Source organism: Aethina tumida, chromosome 2, assembly GCF_024364675.1.
Source record: "Aethina tumida isolate Nest 87 chromosome 2, icAetTumi1.1, whole genome shotgun sequence".
In the NCBI taxonomy this organism is placed as follows: Eukaryota; Metazoa; Arthropoda; class Insecta; order Coleoptera; family Nitidulidae; genus Aethina; species Aethina tumida.
In genome coordinates, this window is record NC_065436.1 from 17,833,219 (window position 1) to 17,854,378 (window position 21,160).

The window sequence follows — 21,160 nt, forward strand, 5'->3', positions numbered from 1 at the left end:
CGTAAATAAACTCTACTTGGATTAAGTGGAGGATAAATGGATAAAATTTTGCATGATAGTTTATAAGAATAAGTGCATGCATTAAATGACAAAATTTCATTGCATGGATAGTTTATAAGAATAAATGCATGTGTTAAATGAAAAAATTTCAGCATAAATAAAATCTACTTGGATTAAGTGGAGTATAAATGGATAAAATTTTGCATGATAGGTTATAAGAATAAGTGCATGCATTAAATGACAAAATTTCATTGCATGGATAACTATCCGAATAAATGCATGTGTTAAATGAAAAAATTTCAGCATAAATAAACTCTACTTGGATTAAGTGGAGTGTAAATGGATAAAACTTTGCAAGGATAGTTTATAAGAATAAATGCATGCATTAAATGGAAGAATTTCAGCATAAATAAACTCTACTTGGATTACGTGGAGTATCAACCAATTAATAATAAATGCATGGAATAAACTTTGCATGGTTAAGCATAGCATCGATTAGTTAATAAGAATAAACGCAAATTATATTAATGAAGGTGTTTGATTAATTTCAGGTAGGTCCAGAACGAGACTAGTTAAAGTTAAAGGCAACTGGCAACGCAAAGTAAGTTGGATCATATATATATATATATATATATATATATATATATATATATGTTTTTGAAAAATGTAAGAAAGATATCTTTTATTATTTTCAGGAATGGTTTATTTTTATTTTCTTTGTCCAATCTAATCAAATATTCCTTTCAGCTCAAATAAATTAATGATACAGTTATGTTAAATGTTTGTTTGGTATTATTTTCAGGAATATTTTATTCATTTATATGTCTTTTAAATAATACTAATAAGGTCCTCTCTTTCAGCTTAGTTAAATAAAAGAAAATTTGGTTTGTTTTATTTTCATCACATTTATTGGACAAAATCCCTAGCCTAAAAATTCCCTTTTTGTTCGTCATATTATTTACCAACAAATTCCCTTTTTGTTCGTCATATTATTGACCAACAAATTCTCTTTTTGTTCGTCATATTATTGACCCACAAATTCCTTTCTTGTTCGTCAAATTATTGGCCAATAAATTTCCTTTTTGTTCATTTTTAAATTATTTTTTTATTTGCAGGAATTCATAATAATTAATAATTTTAATTTATTTACAGATAATAGAGTATTTAGATTTTAGTAAAATGTAACTTAGTGTTGGGCTGCATTTACTCAGCGAGGATTAATATCTTTGAATTGAATAGTTTTCGCCGTAAATGCAGCGACAAGCTCACCTACAAATTACTAACCCAAAATTGTATTTTTAAATTGTTAGGCTTGTCATAGGATTTTCAAAATTGTACTTCTTCTGCAGAGATACAAGTTTGAATTATGTCCTATCTGATGACGCACGAAATGCAGAAACAAGCAGGAATATAATTTTGGGTATTTTACAATATTATATATTTAAAACATTTATTAATATGTATATTTTTAATTGTAAGAATTTTTAAAGACTAGTTTGCTTACCTTCCTCCTTAACTTATCAAATACCTCGTTCAAGTTGATAAAAATATTAATTATCACTGCGAATCTTATTCAAATGTTTCTCAGACATCAAAAATCGCAAAACCTCAAAATCCCAAAATCGCTTATTTTCCCCTTCTCCTATCCACAATTGCAATTATAAGAAAAGCAATGGCGGTGACCACACAAAATTACACAGCCTACTTGACTGGCGCGATTTGGCCCCATATTCTTTCATCTTTCTCTAACTCACCTTAATATCTGCCTCTCGCACTTTTACAGAGACAAATAAAAAATTCGAATTTTGAATCTAATAGAAACAAATTAATTAATTATAAAACATTTTTGCTTAATTATTTTATTATTAAATTAAATAATTTCTGTTGGTTCGTAACAAATTGATAACTACTTGTCTTGTTGTCTGTTTTATTCAAATTATATTTTGGAAATCGGTTTAGGAATTCAAAAATAGTGTGATAGTAATAATGTTGAGGTATCTCAAAATTAAATTTAATGTTTAATTAATCTAAAAAGAAATTTAAATAAAACATCTAAATTGTCTAAATACCGAATAAAAACGGAGGCTTGTTTGTTATATTCTTTCCAAAATTAAAGATTTAAGTAATTTTTTATATGCGATTGCAGAAAGGAGGATGTTTATTTTAAAAGTTGAATAGTTAAGTGTTATTGTTTTGTAAAATATTAATTAATATAATGTTTTATTTGTTTATATTTAATTTGAATTATATTAGTAAAAATTATAATTTAACTTATAAACTTAAAAGTATATTCGTTAGACAACAATAATTTAATATTTTTGTGTAATTAATAAAATCCATGATTGTAATTTTAAAATACGAAATTACACTTAAGTACATTAATTAGAGATTATAAACGTCTGTGAATTTCGCGATTTATATATTTATATATTAATCTCAAATTATATATCAACAACCACGTTGGGGATTTGCACCGAGTTTTATATTTCCAAGTTTATGTAATACTATAAGAACACTTGTTTACTTCGCGACTGATGTGGGACCACACAGTTGCGTTCCGATTCAGCAACCGAACCCTGCCGAGTTCAAAGATGTCGAACGTGTCTAATGAGAATAACCAGTTCACAGAAAGTCAGTTCTGTAAAATGGCCGCGCTGTCTTACACCCACACACATATGGATTGTACTCGTTTCTGGGTTTCGTGACCTCGATTTATGCCCCTCCCACAAATGCAGATACTGTCAAAATCATCTGTCTATTATATTTCTTGAAGATGTCCGGAAATAAAAAAATTGAAGAAGGTTTAGAACATATAAGGAATGCTGAGAAAAGGTACTACATTATATTTATAATACACGCAAAAATTGTATTATAATATGTGTTTTAGCTTGAAAACAAGTCTTTTGAAATGGCGACCTGATTATGACAATGCGGCAGACGAATATAATAAAGCAGGTTTGTTGATAAAGTTCTGAATGAATCAGTTAATAATATTTAATTTCTCCTAGCAACATGCTTCCGGAATGCAAAATCCTATGATCAGTGCAAGGACTGTTTGTTAAAGGCTGTTGAGTGCCATAAACAAAATAGAGCGTATCCTTTTAATTATTAAAATATTTTAAAACATCTATTTTATTTTAAAATATTTCCTTAATGTATGTTATGATAGTTTATTTTATGCGGCAAGAGCTCTGGATCAAATTATTCTGATTTGCAAGGAAATGGGAAATTTCAGAGAAATATATCAACACGCAGAAGCTGCTGCTAATATGTATCAGACTCATGGAAGCGGAGAGTCTGCTGCATCATCTTTGGACAAGGCAGCTAAAATTCTAGAATCACACAACCCAGAGGAGGCTTTGAAATTATACCAACATGCTGCAGATATTGCAATTGTATGTTGTCTGTTATCTTATTGGATAGTATTTTCAATCATATATCTTTCTAGGTTCAAGATAGTTCCAGACAAGCTGCAGAATATGTCAGTAAACTCGCACGAATCTATGTTAAAATGCAACAGTATGTGCACATTAATTTTAATTTAGTATATTTTACAGTTAAATTTTAGATATGACTTGGCAGCAGATGCTATTAGACGTGAGCTAGGATTACATCAAGAAAATGAATCTTATCAAGCTACTGGAAGGCTTGTAGTAGCATTAGTTTTAGTTCAACTAGCAAGGGGAGATGTAGTGGCAGCTGAAAAAGCTTTCAAGGAATGGGGTAAGGAATTCAATATTTCCAATCACCTAAACATATTTTTTAAACAAATTATTTTTGAAGGAAATTACTGTGAAGGTCCAGAGGTTCAAACATTGGAGACACTTCTGCAGGCATATGATGAGGAGGATCCAGAGAACGCTAAGAGAGCATTAAACAGTCCATTCATAAAACACATGGATGTTGAATATGCTATTCTTGCAAGGGACATGCCATTACCTCAGGGCATAATAGTTCCTCAAAAAGTTACAGTCAGGGAAAATGCTGCACCATCATACGTTTCGCCGAATTCTCAATCGTTACAAAAGGTAATTTTGTAACTTTTGGATAATTATGTTAATGTAATATATGTTTCACAATTTATAGGAGGACTCTGTGGAGGGTAAAATGGATAGTCAGCCCCCAACTACAAAGGAACCCAGTGACGACGAACTTGAAGAAGGAGGATTATGCTAAAAATTCAATGGATAACTCCTATCAACCTTTTATTTATAGCTTTAAAATTAATTTATTTAATCTATATGTATGTATATATCGATTTTATATATAGCATTCCTTAAAAACCACAGTTCAAATCGGATATAGCAATATTTTTAATGGTATCTTTTAATGTTAATGCCATATTCTCTATATAATTATTACTAAGTTGTGAAACTGCTATACTATAACTATACTAAATAATATATGACGCACTATTTTTTAAAACTCATCAGTGGCCTAATCGAAGCAAATAGATATTGCTATACCTGCATTACACAGAGTTTTATTTACTGAATATTTGCAACTTGGTGACTAATTTGTAGGCAATATGTTTTTGTGATTTTAAACATTTAATTTTATTTAAATGTTGTTATTTAAACATTCAATAATGCAAATGTATGTAAATGTAAACTTAAATAAAAAATTAGATGAGCCATGCATTATAATTATAATGATGAACAGAACCATGATGTTGAATTAGAGACACAAAAATGAAATAAAAATATTCCATCAAATTTCAGTTTACTATTTATAATACGACATTTAACTTTTTTTGATTAGCTGCGATTTGCTCTTTTATTAACTAACACGATTTTCGATTTGCTACAGTAAAATACCATATGTTTTGATCATTAAAATAATATGTATATTTCATAATTTAATATTTTACATTCATGCAACAATATGTATTCATCTACTATCTACAAATTACCTAATGAGAATTGATAGTCAAAAAATAGAATTTATAATTGACATAAAGTAATTATAACATAACTTGATATGCAACTCCAACAGATAAAAAATTTAGCCCAAATAGGTAATTTTAATTTATAACAGGCATATAAATATTATATATCAAGTTATTAAAATAATATTCTTAACACACATTCACATTATATAACATCTTTTCTAATAAGGACATGGTATTTTAATTAATATTTTATACCCAATTATCTTATATTGATATAAATTTGCAAGCAATCACCAAAATTTACAAAATTACCAGCAAATCTAATCAATTTCCATCATATTAAACAATACAAGCAAGAATCTCATGAACTTAAATAGCAATGGTTATAAATAAGTACAATTGTTAATAAAAATCGAACAGATACAAGACCTTAAAATCATAATAAAAAGTATAAAATGCATTGCTGACGCCATAATACAACGTTTAAATGTTTACTTATTTAGACTTTCCCACAATTCATCATCGCCCCACTTATCGTCCCAAGTATTTTTCTTTTGTTCCTTGGATTTTTTTTCCTTTTTACTAGATTTGTGGCTCATGTCTGATGGAGTTGTAGCATTGCTGCTGGCGAAATCCCTGCTATCGGACTGATAACCTTGGCTATCATTCTGGTACCCCCAGCTGCCATCCCAGTTTTGATTAGGACTTTTTGGACTTGACGCCCTGCGAAATATCGCATTAATTATTAAATGTTTTTTTACTGTTTCCTGTCAAATAAGTTAATAGTGACAATTACTGGTTTATTTCTTTATTACACAATTTTCCAATATGAATTTGTAAATGATACACTTATTAAACGACTTATTAAAGACAACATTCTTACTTTGAACCCTGTTGGCTACTGCAGCTCCAATCTTCTTCACGTACATATCCATTACTGCTGCTAACAAGAGATGACCTCTCACCTGGAGATTGATAGTTTTCACCTCCCACTTGGCCATAACCACTAGGACTATAGTCTCCTCCTGTGTTTGTGCCGCTTACTTCTTTCCATCCTTTTCTTCCCATTTCTCCTAACTAAATTATAATTCGTATATATGGTGACATTTTATTATGGAATCTCTTCTGCATTATTCAAACCATAAATTACATTTGAAAATTACTTATATAATTTATCCATTTATTTAGATTAGTTTAAGATAATTAAAAAAATTAAAAGTTAATTGAAGGTGCAATTTACTTTGGTTTAATGTTCTACAACAAGTATGATAAAGTTTGTCAGATGTTAGATTAATTATTGAATATATTAAACTTTTTTAGTTGAATTACAATACAGACATCAGGCATTAGAGAAAAAAGAAATAAAGAATTCAGGAAGCAAAATACACTTTTTAAATTACTTCCAACTTATATAGGAATAAGACCAGATTATTTAAGAAAAAATATTTAAAACTAACCCAGCCACCATCTGCCAAAGTTTGTCATAAATCTTGTAGAACCCATTGCTTAATAAATAATGATGGTTAAAATTATATTCAAAAACCATACCTTGTTGGCTAAGGTAGAAACTTGACTTCCAACGTCCTCTATTAATTTACCTTCTTTAACCTAATTTGTAAAAAAAAAAATAAAATAAAAAAGTAAAATAAATATAATAAGCATGTTATAGTAAAGTAAAGGACTATATAAATAGACAGAAGATATTGTTTAGTAATTTGAAACAATTTATTAAATCATATGTTCATCTCATTTTAATTATACCTATTTATGGCAATTTAAACATTTAACTTTATTCACATGCTTATTAGTTAACTAAAAATGTTTACCAAGGTGTATTTAAATTAAAAATAACAAAAATAAAATTAACATAATTATCAAATACCAGTATATAACTCAACATATTTAGATAACTAAACATAAAAATACACCAGGCAGAAAATTAAAAAAAAAAATAAATAAAACAAACCTTTTCCCCTACATGAGAGCTTATATCAACTACCTTCTGACTGGCAATTCCTCCATACTTCACAGCATTTTCAGTTGCTTTACTAGCAATTTTGGTTGCAGAACTTGACAGAAATGACCAACCCTAAGTAAATTCAACTTGTTAAAATCACTATTTAAAGACACACAAGCAACTTACACTAGCTAAAGAAGACATGGCAGTGTCAACAAATTCTTGAGATTGACTTCTTGGAGGAGCTTCTTTTGTATAACCAAAACCTCCATATTTTCCACCTTGACTTGGTGGCAAATCACTGTAATAAAATTATAATGTAATTACTTAATATCTTATCTTATAAATCCTAGTAATAAAATTGGATAACTTACTCTCTTCGCATGGCATTTTCAGCTTGTCTTTTGGCAAAGAAGGCTTCCTTTTGGTCTTTGAACTCTGTAGAGTTATAATTCTGATAGCCTCCTTGATAACTTTCAGAATTATTGTAGGACTGGTATGTATTGGAAGAATTGGAATAATTGCTGTTTGAGCTATAACTTTGATTGGAGGAACTAACTAAACCACCAGTATAATTTTGTGCTGGACTTTTCTTTTCATCCCATGGCTTACCCTGGGCTAAAGTGGAAATCTAACAACAATAAAAAATTAAGAAAATGTAATGAAAATACATAATGATAACCCACCTTGTCTCTATAAAGTGCAGCTGCTTTAGTGTTGTATTTCTGTTGAATAGTCATGCTGTCATCATAATCTGGTTGAGCCTCAAAAAATACTCTAGCATTTCTATTTCCCCCGACTTTCATTTTATCTAATTCTATATCCTTCCATTTATCCATAGTCACAGATCTTACAAATGAAAGATGTACCCCTAATCCGCGATGTTTTCCTGAGCATTCCAAACATATCCATATCCCATATGTTACAGACACCCATTGAGGATTATGTGTCCCACATTCAAAGCATTTCTTAAAACAATATTCATTAGGAAATCAACAAGTTTCACTCAAAAATATGTTTACTTACATCATTTTCATTATGCGGTTTGAGTTCTTGTAAAAAACGACGTGTCCTTGGGCTAGCCATGGTTTAACTAAATTGTATAGAAATTAAAATTATAACGGATTGTTAAAGTATGATAAGGAATAAATCATAAATACTAATTACAAGATCGACAAACTAGAGCTGTCAGGATGACAGCTCGATGTGCCAAATGTATCTACGTGTTCAACAGTAGATTTCTTAGAGTAGATCTAAATTTGATGCCTGTTCCGAAAGTGGATAATCCATACATGTAAAATTATTTTTGATAGAAAACATTGATTACAAAATTAATTTATTTTTAAAACATTTTTATAAAAAATAAACATCTAACCTATTACTTAATATAGATATATTTTGTTTAAACTTGATAAAAAGTTGTCTAATCTGATCAAAATTCATAATTTTCTTAATGAACTCAAGTTAACTTTTACTCTCCAAATTAATAAAATATAAATAGTATTTCAATAAGTTTTAAATTTACTTTGAAAAATCTTTATGTATTTTTATTGATTTAAATGCCGTAAATTTTGACACTTCATAATTAAAGGTTAGGAATATATTATAGGTTAGTCTAATGTAGAAATGGCTTTGATTAAATCAATATGTGTTTTAACAATATATTTTACTTCGCTATTAACAATATCCGGCGCCCTTTATGAAGATCAAGTTGGAAAGTTCGATTGGAAGAAGTCCTTTGTGGGAAAACCAAAATTTGCTGAGTTTGATGGAAGGAGAATAATTGTTGGGACTGATGAAAATGTCGTAGCTGCTTTAAGTCCAAAGAGCGGAAATATCTTGTGGCGTCAAGTTTTAGAAGACCCTAAGAAACACAGTATTAAATACTTAAAAGTTGCAAGTGAGATTTATTCAGTTAGTGGTGATGACACTACCTGGATTTTAAGAGTTTGGGATTCAGCAAGTGGCAGTCTAATAAATGAGTGGATATCAACCTATGATAAACGTATTCCATATGAATTTGAAGTAAATGGTGAGAGTTTATATTTTGTTGGCCATGATGATTCTACATTAATAGTGAAAATTTATGATATACAAAGAGGAATTGTTAAGCAGAACTTTGTAATACCTTTCACCTCACAAAAGGAAAGTACTCATTGTGTACTAAGTAAATTATATTATTCTTGTGCTGTTGGAAAAGAAGTACATTATCTCCAAATTAATGAAAATTCTAAAAAAGAAGTTGCAACCTTTGATAAATCTATTGACAACATTAAAATAAAACCTTATTCTGATAAGGATCCAGCAATTCTGGTAATAACCAGCCCTGTAAATGCACAAATCTTATATTATAAAGATGGACAGCATGTTCTACATCCTTTAGATGTAATGCCAAATGCTATAGGACTATCTCATTCAGGAAAATCAGTTGCATTTCATTTGGAAGGTACAAAGAATCCCACCCACATCCTAATAAAATCTACCATCATAGAGGATTCAGATGAATTGTCTGAAGAATTTGAGTATCCTCAAGGATTGGGAAAACCTGATATTGCTGCAGGACAGTGTTCAGATAGTTCTTGTAACTTACTTCTTTCAAGTGCTGATGATGCCCTTTTGCTTGTGAAATTCCCTGAAGGCAAAGTTTTATGGACCAGAGAAGAAGCTTTGAGCCAGATTGTGGCTTCTGAATTTCTTGAATTACCTGTTTCTGAGCTAGATGCATCCATTGAAGATGAATTCACTGAAAACAATGTTATTGGTATGTTCTTCCACAGAATTTCAACACAGGCAAAACAATTAGCCAGTCTGTTTGGGAATCAACTGTTATCAAAAACTGGACTGGTCAGGGATGACTTTGGACTTCATAAAATCATTGTTGTTGCCACAAAGTCAGGAAAATTGTTTGGCATTGATACATTAACTGGTTCCCTGGCCTGGACCTATAGGCTACCAAACATAAGACCATTCAAGGTTTTGGGAAATGATAAAATGTTTTTACATGTCCAACGTTCAACAAGATATTCACCTTTTCCTGCTCAATGCATTTTATTAGCAGAAGATGCAAATACTGGTTATGGAGTTTTTATTCAGTTTGATCCTATAACAGGTTTCTCAGAAAACTCAATTGTTAAGCTAAACTACAGAATTAGGCAAGCAACTTTGTTACCAACCGAAGATAAAGACCACATTAAGCCATTAATTGTGTTATCAGAAGACAATGAAGTTTTCATATATCCTGAAAGTGCAAATGCAATGATTTCAACTAAAGGATCAAACACATATCTTTATACAGTTGATTCAAGAACAAAAGAATTAAAAGGATTTTATTTGCATAGGGAACAAAATTCTTTAGAAGCAATACCCAGCTGGACTGTTAATCTTGGAGATGCCCACCTAGTTGCTTTAAGTGCAAAGTCGCCTATTGAAAGAGTACATTCCCAAGGAAGAGTTCTACCTGACCGTTCAGTACATTACAAATATGTCAATCCCAATTTACTGGCCCTTGCCACATTATCTGATGATCCAGTTCATAAAAGTGTATTGAGTATTTACTTAATTGATGCTGTCAATGGATTTGTAGTTTACTCAACATCACATAAAAGAGCAAAAGGACCCATTCACCTGGTACATTCTGAAAATTGGTTGGTGTATTCATTCTTCAGTGAGAGATATAGGAGAACTGAAGTGGTTGCTGCTGAGTTATATGAGGGACCTACTCAAAGCAATAGTACTGTATTCAGTTCATTGGCAGTAAGTCAGTTAACTCAAGTTTTGACCCAATCATACATCTTGCCATCATTCCCCTTAACCATGGCAGTAAGTCTTACTGAAAGAGGTATAACTAATAAGTATTTGTTCTTTGCCTTAAATAGTGGAGTTGTGGAAATTCCTTGGTTATTATTGCAACCCAGATTTGCTGATGCGGCTTGTGGCCCAGAGGAAAGTTGCATACCCTATATGCCTGAAATTCCATTGCCCCATGAAGCTTATATAAACTATAACCAAACCTTGGGAAGAATTAGTGGTATAGCTGTAGCTCCAGCCAAACTTGAGAGTACTAGTCATGTTTTAGTGTATGGTTTAGATTTATTCTACACAAGAGTAGCACCATCAAAGACTTTTGATTTATTAAAGGAAGACTTTGATCACATCCTAATTATTCTAGTTTTAGTGGGTCTTATTGTAGCATCATTTATTAGCAAATATTTTGCTGCACAAAAGGTATTAAAACAAGCATGGAAATAGTGTAATTTAATAATATTAGATAAATTGTGTTTGTAAATTAGACCATGTTTCTGCCAAAGGGCTTGTAAAATTGCACTTATTTATTAAATAGGGTAATTAGAATAATTTGATACAATATATTTCATACATAAGTTTTGTAAAATAAGGTGTTTATGGTGACTGAAAAAATGTTAACTTTTGTATATTGTATGTTGTTCATAATAAATAAAAATGTACAAATAAATTTGACCAAATATATGATGAGTTTTATTTGATATTATCCCTCATTCATCTGTTCACATACTGTAAAGCATAATAGATTCAGGTCTGGTAACCTTGGAGACCAATTTATAGGAGTATCATTCGATATTTAAATTTGAGAAGCTCTATTTACATCAAGAGAAACTTAAAAAAGTTGATTTTCTTTATTATTAGATGTATTTTACCTGCTTGCCAAATTTTGACCACCTAAGACACTTTGTACAATTTTATGTTATTACATTTATTGTACGTTTTAAACAATTTTAATATAACATACAATTTTTTGAATGTAAAAAACTTAAATTTAAATTAATTTTTAAGTATAACAATTATCTTAATTTGTTGCCTTTACGTTTATATTATTTTAATACTCGATATTTATTTAATTACCAGAGTGTACTTTTTAAGTACAACTGTAATTTAGTAAAATATTATTTAAATAAAATAAATTTTTTGGTTGTAAAATAACATACCTGCAGGTAGTAGCTTGATGATGTTAATTATAAGTTTAAATCATTGTAAAATAATAATAAATGTCTGCTTTAGTTAAAATTTTATTAGGTCTCCCGTATCAAAACAATTTATTTTGGGTTTTTAATAATAGATGGTGTTTTGATCAGTTTGTGTCTTGACGTTTCGGAGGTCGGTTTACCTTCCAGTTAAAATAACTTTAATCATAATTATTAATTAAAAACAAAAATTCAGTTTTATTTCAAAAGTTAATTACAGTTCATAAGTATGTCTGTTGCAATGTTTGTTAGTTTTTAAACGATTAGAGGTTAGTTATCCATTAAGTAGCGCTAGAAAGTATGTATTTTTCGAATTTTCTGAGACTTAATAACTAAACTACAACAATTTATCATTACTAATAATATCCAGGAAACTTAATAGCACCGGGGCATGTTGTGCTTTACGTTGTTCTGTGGGTGTAACATGCAGAACAACGTTTCGCACACAAATGCAAGAAAATCCGTAACTGTATTCCATGTAGTTAGATAGTTTCAAGCATCAGTGCAACAACAACTTTGATAAACACGAGATTCTCATTCTGTCAGAATACTTAAATTTAAAATCCATCGAACCATTAATGAAATGGGAAAGTCAGGAGTGGTGGTCTCTATTAGGTGAATTTTTCAGTTGAATTTCGAACGCGGAGGCGAGTGGTCGACCGATCTTCCACTGCTGTGCAATATATATAAATCTACTTCAACGTGTGTGTTATTTGTGATTTTGTTTACTTAACGTGGTTCGTCGGTGACTACTGAAGATTTTAGAACGAGACAAAGGAATTATTCAAAGGTAAGACGATAAATTCAGTGGCCTTCAATTGAATTGAAATGCATTTTTATCTTTTTCCGTGTGATTATCTGTATTAAATATGACTACAAACGATTAAATGTTATAATTGATGTCTAGATAAAAATGGTTTTGGGCCTACAAAAAGGTTTTTAATTAAGTCATATAACCTCAAAATGAATTGGGCATTTAATTTGTCGCAGGGTGGGTTTATTCACCTCTTGTTTAAGTTCAAGTTACAATTTTATTCATAATATTTTTAAGGTAGTTTATTTATTAAACAACAAACATATCTATTTGCAATCCTTGTAACTATTTTAATGCTAACACCTTCTGGTGTTGATTCTTTGTTTATACACCTGTCTACAATTTATTATTTATAGATGTGTTCTGTATAATACACATATAATAATGTGGGTCACACTTAAAGTTGTTACAGATACAAATAAAGTGGACAATTTTAGATTATCCACTTTAATAATCAAATTCAACTGGGTAATGTATGATTTTTGTTGTGTAGAATATTGAAATTTGAAGTATGCTTATAAAAACAATTGTTATACTGTTTCAATTTAATATTTGAACTCTTTAATTTGAGTGAAATCATTTGATAAATATTAATACAAATTATTTATCTAATGTGGTATCTATTTTATTAGTTGGAGTCCATAATAATGAAATATGTAATTTAGAATTTAATATGTAATTCACACAGAATACATCAAAACAATATGGGTCCTATAAATTCTCTTTCTAAAAACTTCCCTGGAGAACATATGTGACCATCGAGGCATGTTGCTAAAAATTACCTTTTCTTGAATAACCTTTAATTCGAATCGATGAATTGTCTACATATTCACGTACATTAATTATATTATCATCAAACAACAAATTTATTTCATTTACGTTATCACAAACCCAATTTGTATGTTGAAGTTTGCTAATTTTATGAGCCATTAAGCTTACTAAAAACATGACAAACTTATTTATTATTTATTTCTCAATTTATCATAAAAAATCAGTTATATAAGATTAAATGAAATTTCAATAAGTCTATTTATAATATAATAATATTAAACAAATTTTAAATATATTTTAGATTAGGGCATGATAGTTCCCCCTGGTCTATTATATGAGACGTTACTCCCAACACTTAACAAAAAACTAGTTCACCACACACACTTTTTATAATATGAACAAAGAGTATAACTGGTTTTGTTTTATACCCTAATATTGTTAATTGAATAATAGAAATCGTTAAAATAAGAAAGCACAATTGATATGTTGTGAATTTAAATTATTGAGGTATATTGAGTAATTTGAGGAATGGCATAAAAGTTGTAACGTATAGAAAAAGTAGTATGCTTATTTTAAAGAAAAGGGTGTAATTACATACATCTTTAGTGGTTCGAAAAGTTCCTACAAAGCTTTCGATCAAGCTGGACTGTTTTCTGAACTTTATAAGTAAGAAAAATAAAAAAAAAAACGAATAAATTTCTCTTTACACTGACATATATCAATGATAAAAAATGGTAAAGGTCAACAAAAAATACGATAATAATGTTAGACCATTTGTTTCATATTATAAATCCAAAAATACAAAGCAGGAGAAAGTATTTTCTACTAAATAATTAGAAGATTGTTTAAAATATTTCTCATAATAGTTATTGAACTTGTTACGTAATATATATATGTAGGCATACCTATGACATAACTAGTTTTTAGATCCACCAACGCATACTAAAAAGTATAAACTCTGTATAATAATTGTTGTTGTATTTTATTTGAAGTTTACCATTTATTTTGATAGAGTATTTGGGAATTACTAAAGACGACCAATTTAAAACCTCAACAAACTAAAGAAGGGAAGTGTGAGTTATCTCTCTACAAACATTTACACCTTTCATCACTTGCCGACTAGACAGTTAGTCATTTGAATGTCGTTATAAAGGCTTTTACCCTATGGAAGTACATTTTATCGACAAAGAAGCTCAAAGGATTTTTACAACTCATGAACATGAACTATTCCGTTATTACAGAGTATATATATAGACATTCGTAAAAAACTAATGTGGAAAGGTCAATCATGTATGAACCGCCAATTGGGATCTGCACTCCTGTGTCTGCAGTGGAACAAGGCTCGACGGGCGGCGGGACGTTTCGATCGGTATCCGCAGAGCTGTAGCAGGACGGCTATGACTCATGGGGAATGATTCTGCCTCCACCCGCGCTTGATCCTCACTCATACCACGGACCAAAGACCGGCTCTCAGTTAGCGCGATCAATGTCTGCGATTATCATGAGTATATCTGTATTATCTGTTTATTCGCTAGTTTTACGAGGAGCTTAACATTGATACTAGTGTTTTGGTTTAACTTGCACATATTACTTAGAAATGTTTATTGTCTAATAACAATAAACAATTATTATTTATATTCATTAGTAATTTAATATTGTTAATTACAAGAAACACTTTTGGTATTTAATCATAAATATTAAACAGTTTATAACTGATTGTCATTACAAGGTAAAGTTACATTATCACAATAGGTTTATGCCTTTATATAGTTTCTTTCACGAGGAAATTGATTCTTGTTAGACAATTCCTGATATCCAATTGTTTAAGCCGGAAGTTGCTTATAATTCGGTCTATGGGAAGTTCTTTATCCGGTCTGTTATAACACACGTACTCGAATCGAGTACTATATTTAAAATTTCCAGAAACAATTATAATTTGTGCGAACGTGTGAAATAAATGACACTTGAAGAAAGACTCAATGAAAAATGACGAAAATGAACTGGTCATCAGCATTTAAGCAAAATAATTAATGTAACATATACTGCCACTAAAAATAGCCAATGACACAAATAAAGCAGTATAAATCTGTGCGTCTAAAAATATTCGAAAAGAAACAAAACCCGATGCATAATCCGTTCGCTCTACAACTAATACATGATGGTCTAGAGGTGTCTGCTATGAAGTATATTTTAACAGAAATTCTGCGTTAGTTTTGGTACGATGTATTTAAATTTGTTCTAGGATTGAATTTTACATATTTAAATAATATTTTCCGAATTTCAGATGTGGAAAAATACAAGTATTGGTAATCTACAAATTTGATCAGTGACTATTATATTTATAGTACTTTCTATTCCTTGCCAAAACTCATGTAAATTGATTTATTTTTATATTTTGACTTCCGCACAAAGATTTTGAATATCACATATTTTTATTTTTCATATATTTATATATATTCAAATGTAAAAATGTTAATTTTTCTATGTTCACCTACTGATAGTAGTGTGTCAAGGATGGCATTTGTTTTTTATTTAATTTAATATTAATTTTATATATGGGGAATACTTATATCAATCGAAATGTTTTTTAATATTCAAATATACATTGAGTTCTAATAACAAAATTATCGGTGTTTTAAGCAGCACAGAATTAAACGTAAATAACGAACACCCTGTATAGAATTTGTGATTACTAACAATGACTTTTTATAGGAAGGTCCTTACTTTACGTGTATGCCAAAGATGATAAGATCAAAATTGGTGGTTTTACAGACATTTTAGTTAGATCATTAATCTGATAATATTTTTAGAAAAATATTTTTTCAGTTAAAAACTATGGGGTTTGGATATGGTATATTTATTTTATTTAAAATTACATAAAGATTTTAAAATCCAAAAATATACGGGGTGTTTCAATTGAAATAACAAAGTTAATGACACCTCTGGCGAAATATATTATATATTTGAAACAAAAGTAGTTCAAGTCAAGCTATAATTGCTGTAAAAATTTCAAATCAATATCATTTTTAGTTTTCTATAAACTTTAATGAAGAAAGGTGACCCATTTGTTTCATTAATTACATTCGTTTTTATTTCTTCTTCGAAAATTGTCTTATATCAAATAAATAACTAACTATTGAGTTCTATGTATATTACATGATATATTTATTTTATTTAAAATTATATATAGATTTTAAATTTTAAAAATATACAGGGTGTTTCAAATGAAATAACACAGTTGATGTCACTTCTGGAGAAATAGGAAATGAAATTTTATTTAAAACAAATTAGAAAAGTAGTTCAAGTCAAGCTATAATTGCTGTAAAAATAAAATAAAATATATTATATATATATATATATATATATATATATATATATATATATATATATATATATATATATATATAAAATTAATACCACTTTTAGTTTTCTATAAATTTTAATGAAAAAAAGTGACCCATTTGTTTCATCAATTACATTCTTTTTTATTTTTTCTTCGGAAATTGTCTTATATCAAATAAATAACTAACCATTGGGTTTAGGTATATTACATGGTATACTTATTTTATTTATAATAACATAGGGATTTTAAAATCTCAAAAATATACAGGGTGTTTCAAAATGAAATATCAAAGTTGATGTCACTTCTGGAGAAATAGGAAATGAAATTTTATTTGAAATAAATTAGAAAAGTAGTTCAAGTCAAGTTACAGTTTGCTTTTTGTTTTACATAAACATTAATAAATAAAGGTGACCCATTTAGTTTCATCAATTACATTCGTTTTTATTTCTTCTTCGGAAATTATATCAAATAAATAACTTCTGTATATTCAGATAAATATATTTATTAAATTAAGGATTAAACTGTAAATGCTTTTAATATAAATATAGAGTATTTTTTTTTGTTCTTTTTTGTCAAAATAACATTGTGTTACATTAATTGCCCCTCTTCTACCCCAGGTGAGGCAAAGCGTAACTTAATTTTAATTTTTTTGAATTTTTTTAGTAGTATTGAAGAGTTAATTTGTTTTAAAGTATAAAATATTATTTTCCTAACTCAATAATTAATTTTTATTGTGATAATATATTTGATATTATACGTTTTATTTTATTTTACCATTTTTGGCACCAGATAGTTTCATCATTTATACCCGAAATCCTAAAAATGATTATGCTTGACATATTTAATAACTTGGCATTTAAAATGTAAGCTTCAGACACATATCTGCAGCCAAGATATTTTCTAACAAATCTATCAGATCAGAAATTAATATGTGTGGGTATAATTTACTTGGTGGTTAGTTTTGCAATTGTAATAGAATAACCGTTATAAAACAAAAGTAAATTGTTCGATTCAATATTAAATTAAAATGGAAGTCTTATGTGAACTAACCTAACCGTAAACTGTATAAGCTATTATGGATGCCTCACGTTATTTTTAATTTTGTGGCTATACAGCGGCGAGTAGAACGATTTCCTGTATTCGTTTAACTTTAACCATGTGTAACTTATTTTGTTCTTGTGTAAACTATTATTAATACCAGTCAGTTCACTGATGAGTGGCGTTCAATAAACGAATTCCGCTTACTACCTATACCTATCAGTGGATGTGTATTTTGTGCAGTGAACAACAATAGAAATTCGTCCAACATGTGTGTAAAGAAGTGTTGTCCTACTGGTATGGTTGCATTTTATTATTGGTTTTACTAAACATCGCGAATTAAATTGTTTTATAACAAATGTTAATTTTTATTTGTAATTTGTAATTATAAAATTGTAAATGTAATGTTCAATGGCCAGTGTGTTGTAATAAAATATGTAGTCTTGCGGATACAGTTAGGTAAATAACCACAGCCTGTAACAAGTTTTTCATCGTTAAACTAATTAAAGATGGAAATAATGCAATGTGGTTTCTAAATTATGATGATTTACTCTTGATTAATATGTATTCCAATAGGAAATCCTCGTTCTTTAAAATTTTAAATATCTAATTGGACATTAAACTGGAACATATTAGTTATTGAAGAAAGTTTCCTAAAGTTATTTATTTAAATATTTATGAGTACAGATAAATGATTAGATAAAGTAAAATATTTATAGTTTCTTTGTTAAAACATTGTTTCTAAGGAGACGAAATATTAAGTCTTCATATTAAAAACTAAGTAAATTTTTATTCTGATGATATTATTTTACAGGCAGTCCTAAAAATATTTGACCTAACAAAGAAAATAATAAAAATGGCAAAGAAATCTTAATTTCTTTACGTAGTCCTCTTTTGGTTCAGTGGCAGGATGTCCATGTATCCCTTTTTGGCTTTGCGGCTTCATTTTAGTGGTGGAAACGAAGAAGCACACTCCCCAGAGTAGAATCCAATTCCCTTCTAAAATTAGTTGATCTAAAAACTTTCAAAAGGAAGTATTGAATCACATTTTGGACTGTTCTCGTATATAAAATAGATTACAATTAATTTGTGATATTTAATCTGTATTTCAAGTGTAGTTATTTGATACTGAACAATTTAAACGTATTAAACTGTTAAATGTATTAACGTGTGGTTGAATATGAAACATACCTAACAGAGACAGCGTGAGTAATTCGATAATTATTTATGATTAATACCGAAATTATAAATGTAAATTAAATTTATTGTTAACAATAACAGAGTTTTCATTCCTTCTAATTAAGGATTATACAATAAAATTATTTCCAAGTGCAAATATTACTTCCTTGTAAATAAAATAGATTGGTGCAATTATAGGTGACTTTATTAAAATATTCTCTGAATAATAAGATGGACATGAGACTGGCCTCTATTAATTTCAAAATTACACAGCTCAAATCATTTAAAAAAAAATATTATAAATTGTGATAAACTCAGAAAATTAACATGGTAATTGTTCAATACATTTTTGATTATCAAAAAATGCATTTTGATGGAACAAATGGTCACCTGTACTGAGATCTAACAATTAGATTTCATCATAAAAATTCCATTTTTTAAATTAACTAAAATTGTGGATCTCAGAAGCAAATTAGTCCAATTTCTCACCTTTGCTGATTGCTTATACCATTGCTATAGAGGCTACATCAATGAAAAAAACTTTTGATTAATCTACCTCCCTTTCTTCAGCTTATGTTTATCCAATCATAGTTTGGCATTTTTAGACTGCGACAAGGATTGTACCTATTAATGACATAGAAAACATATTTGTTTTAATTTTACACAGGCAATTTAATATTAATTTCTGGTCTCTATTATCATCCACGACTCATTTCGATTTCTAACTTACGGTTTAATTATCCACCATAATAGATTATTATGCATCTCAAGAAATTTTGCATTCAGAGAAGGCCGTCTTGTTTACTCTGGCCGCAACTATGCATTTTCTTTTTACGCTATTAAAAATAAGTTGGAAAGTCCGTTTATGGTTGCGCATAACTTTCACGGTCGAATTTGTTTTGCCGTTTTCATCTGGCGTTTGGATCGCGTGAATGGTGGCTTAGAAACTTTCAGTTTCAACCATGTTAGCACCTGTCCTGCGAACAAGTATTCTTTTGCGGTATTGCCTTAATCTTAACATTCGTGGGCATTTTCACTTAATGTGATATAGTTTATTATTAACACCTATGCCGTTTCAATCGGACAATACGTTCACGCTATGGAAGGTGTCCGTGTTGAAACAATTTTTGTTGTATAGTAAATTCATTGGTTGTTTAATTTTTGAAGTGAAAACTTCTTTAGCCTCGTTGGGTACTTTTTGGTAGGGGAAAATCTTATGGGTTCGCGTCACCGACATGCTCGCCCTTCTTTCGTTGTTGATTTGGCTGGTAACCTCGGTTATTAGACCAACAAACTATGTGTCTCCAGACTGAAATGAGTTTGACGCTAATATCTATTACTGTTTTGAAAGTGGAGGGTTCATAGAGGAGAATGCCATCTGAAAGGAATCTCTATATAGAAATATTCGAAATTTATATATATATATATATATATATATATATATATATATATATATAGGGATGTTTACTATGCAAAAGTAAAACATACTTGTTTTTTATACCGTCAACAAAAGTGTGCAAACTGAAAATTAGCCTTTCCTAACAAATAATAATAGATTTAATGTATTAAAGTGAAAACTTCTTTAGCCACATTGGGAGCTTTTTGATAAGGAAATATTATGCGTTCGCGTCATTGACATGCTCATGATTGGCGCATGCGCAGTGTGCTGTGCGCCTTAGACACTTTTTGGATGTGTGAAATCACGTGCGTTCGCGTCACCAACATGCTTATAGCAGTATCTATATGTATACATCTGACATATAGTGTTGAGTATATATTATAAGTGAAATTGAATGGATTTAGTGAAAAATTTATGTCCAATGATCGAAAACTCAGTACTACAAAACATAAAACGACAATCGATGCCGCTTTTACGCGATACTTTGATAAATTTGAATCAAACATTTTCATTTCTTACTTTAGTTATTGCATCTTTTTTAGAACAAAATAATTGAAAGTACAAAAAGTCTAAGTATTGTTGAAATTAATGATGACAATGATGAATGAACAATTAAAACAATGTTAAAAATCAAGTACATTTAAATTTAAGTAAATACAAATACTATCCATAAATAATATGATTGTATATTAATAGTTATTTCAATTGAATTGTATATATATTTTGTCATGATCTTGTACAGCCCGTAATATATTTAAGTAACAAAAAACC

The 21,160-nt window shown here is 29.2% G+C and overlaps 4 protein-coding genes across 8 annotated transcripts in view; 3 read left to right on the forward strand and 1 right to left on the reverse strand.

Moving 5' to 3' along the window:
• Nucleotides 1-2,702: 2,702 nt before the first annotated feature.
• LOC109601673 (gamma-soluble NSF attachment protein) lies at nucleotides 2,703-4,638 on the forward strand. Its single transcript, XM_049963925.1, has 8 exons — nucleotides 2,703-2,832; nucleotides 2,888-2,955; nucleotides 3,009-3,093; nucleotides 3,170-3,395; nucleotides 3,449-3,519; nucleotides 3,569-3,723; nucleotides 3,784-4,028; nucleotides 4,087-4,638. The coding sequence occupies exons 1-8, from the start codon at nucleotides 2,774-2,776 to the stop codon at nucleotides 4,174-4,176; spliced, it is 999 nt and encodes a 332-aa protein (XP_049819882.1). The 5' UTR covers nucleotides 2,703-2,773; the 3' UTR covers nucleotides 4,177-4,638.
• Nucleotides 4,639-4,776: 138 nt separating this feature from the next.
• LOC109601671 (ADP-ribosylation factor GTPase-activating protein 1) lies at nucleotides 4,777-8,064 on the reverse strand. Its single transcript, XM_020017938.2, has 8 exons — nucleotides 7,875-8,064; nucleotides 7,535-7,816; nucleotides 7,223-7,479; nucleotides 7,035-7,149; nucleotides 6,858-6,980; nucleotides 6,440-6,499; nucleotides 5,775-5,968; nucleotides 4,777-5,614 (listed from the first exon to the last, which is right to left on the reverse strand). The coding sequence occupies exons 1-8, from the start codon at nucleotides 7,932-7,934 to the stop codon at nucleotides 5,383-5,385; spliced, it is 1,323 nt and encodes a 440-aa protein (XP_019873497.2). The 5' UTR covers nucleotides 7,935-8,064; the 3' UTR covers nucleotides 4,777-5,382.
• Nucleotides 8,065-8,435: 371 nt separating this feature from the next.
• LOC109601659 (ER membrane protein complex subunit 1) lies at nucleotides 8,436-11,331 on the forward strand. Its single transcript, XM_020017922.2, has one exon. The coding sequence runs from the start codon at nucleotides 8,475-8,477 to the stop codon at nucleotides 11,094-11,096; it is 2,622 nt and encodes an 873-aa protein (XP_019873481.2). The 5' UTR covers nucleotides 8,436-8,474; the 3' UTR covers nucleotides 11,097-11,331.
• A 654-nt stretch (nucleotides 11,332-11,985) lies between these two features.
• Nucleotides 11,986-21,160, forward strand: part of LOC109601655 (F-actin-monooxygenase Mical) — a 55,745-nt gene continuing 46,570 nt past the window's right edge. For 3 of the 5 annotated variants that reach the window (XM_049963916.1, XM_049963918.1, XM_049963919.1), the window contains exons 1-2: nucleotides 11,989-12,114; nucleotides 12,474-12,635. The gene's annotated coding sequence lies outside the window, so the exon portion shown is untranslated. Of the gene's footprint in view, nucleotides 12,115-12,473; nucleotides 12,636-21,160 lie in introns of all 5 variants that reach the window. The other 2 variants (XM_049963920.1, XM_049963921.1) reach the window with 2 other exon arrangements.

Coding starts and splice junctions, on each gene's coding strand:
- LOC109601671 (XM_020017938.2), bottom strand. CDS start 7,934: ATGGCTAGCCCAAGGACACGTCGTTTTTTACAAGAACTCAAACCGCAT. Junction 7,480..7,534: donor CTGCACTTTATAGAGACAAG/GTGGGTTATCAT, acceptor TATTGTTGTTAG/ATTTCCACTTTAGCCCAGGG. Junction 5,969..6,439: donor TTTCTACCTTAGCCAACAAG/GTATGGTTTTTG, acceptor ATTATAATTTAG/TTAGGAGAAATGGGAAGAAA.
- LOC109601659 (XM_020017922.2), top strand. CDS start 8,475: ATGGCTTTGATTAAATCAATATGTGTTTTAACAATATATTTTACTTCG.
- LOC109601673 (XM_049963925.1), top strand. CDS start 2,774: ATGTCCGGAAATAAAAAAATTGAAGAAGGTTTAGAACATATAAGGAAT. Junction 2,956..3,008: donor AGACGAATATAATAAAGCAG/GTTTGTTGATAA, acceptor AATTTCTCCTAG/CAACATGCTTCCGGAATGCA. Junction 3,724..3,783: donor AAAAGCTTTCAAGGAATGGG/GTAAGGAATTCA, acceptor TTATTTTTGAAG/GAAATTACTGTGAAGGTCCA.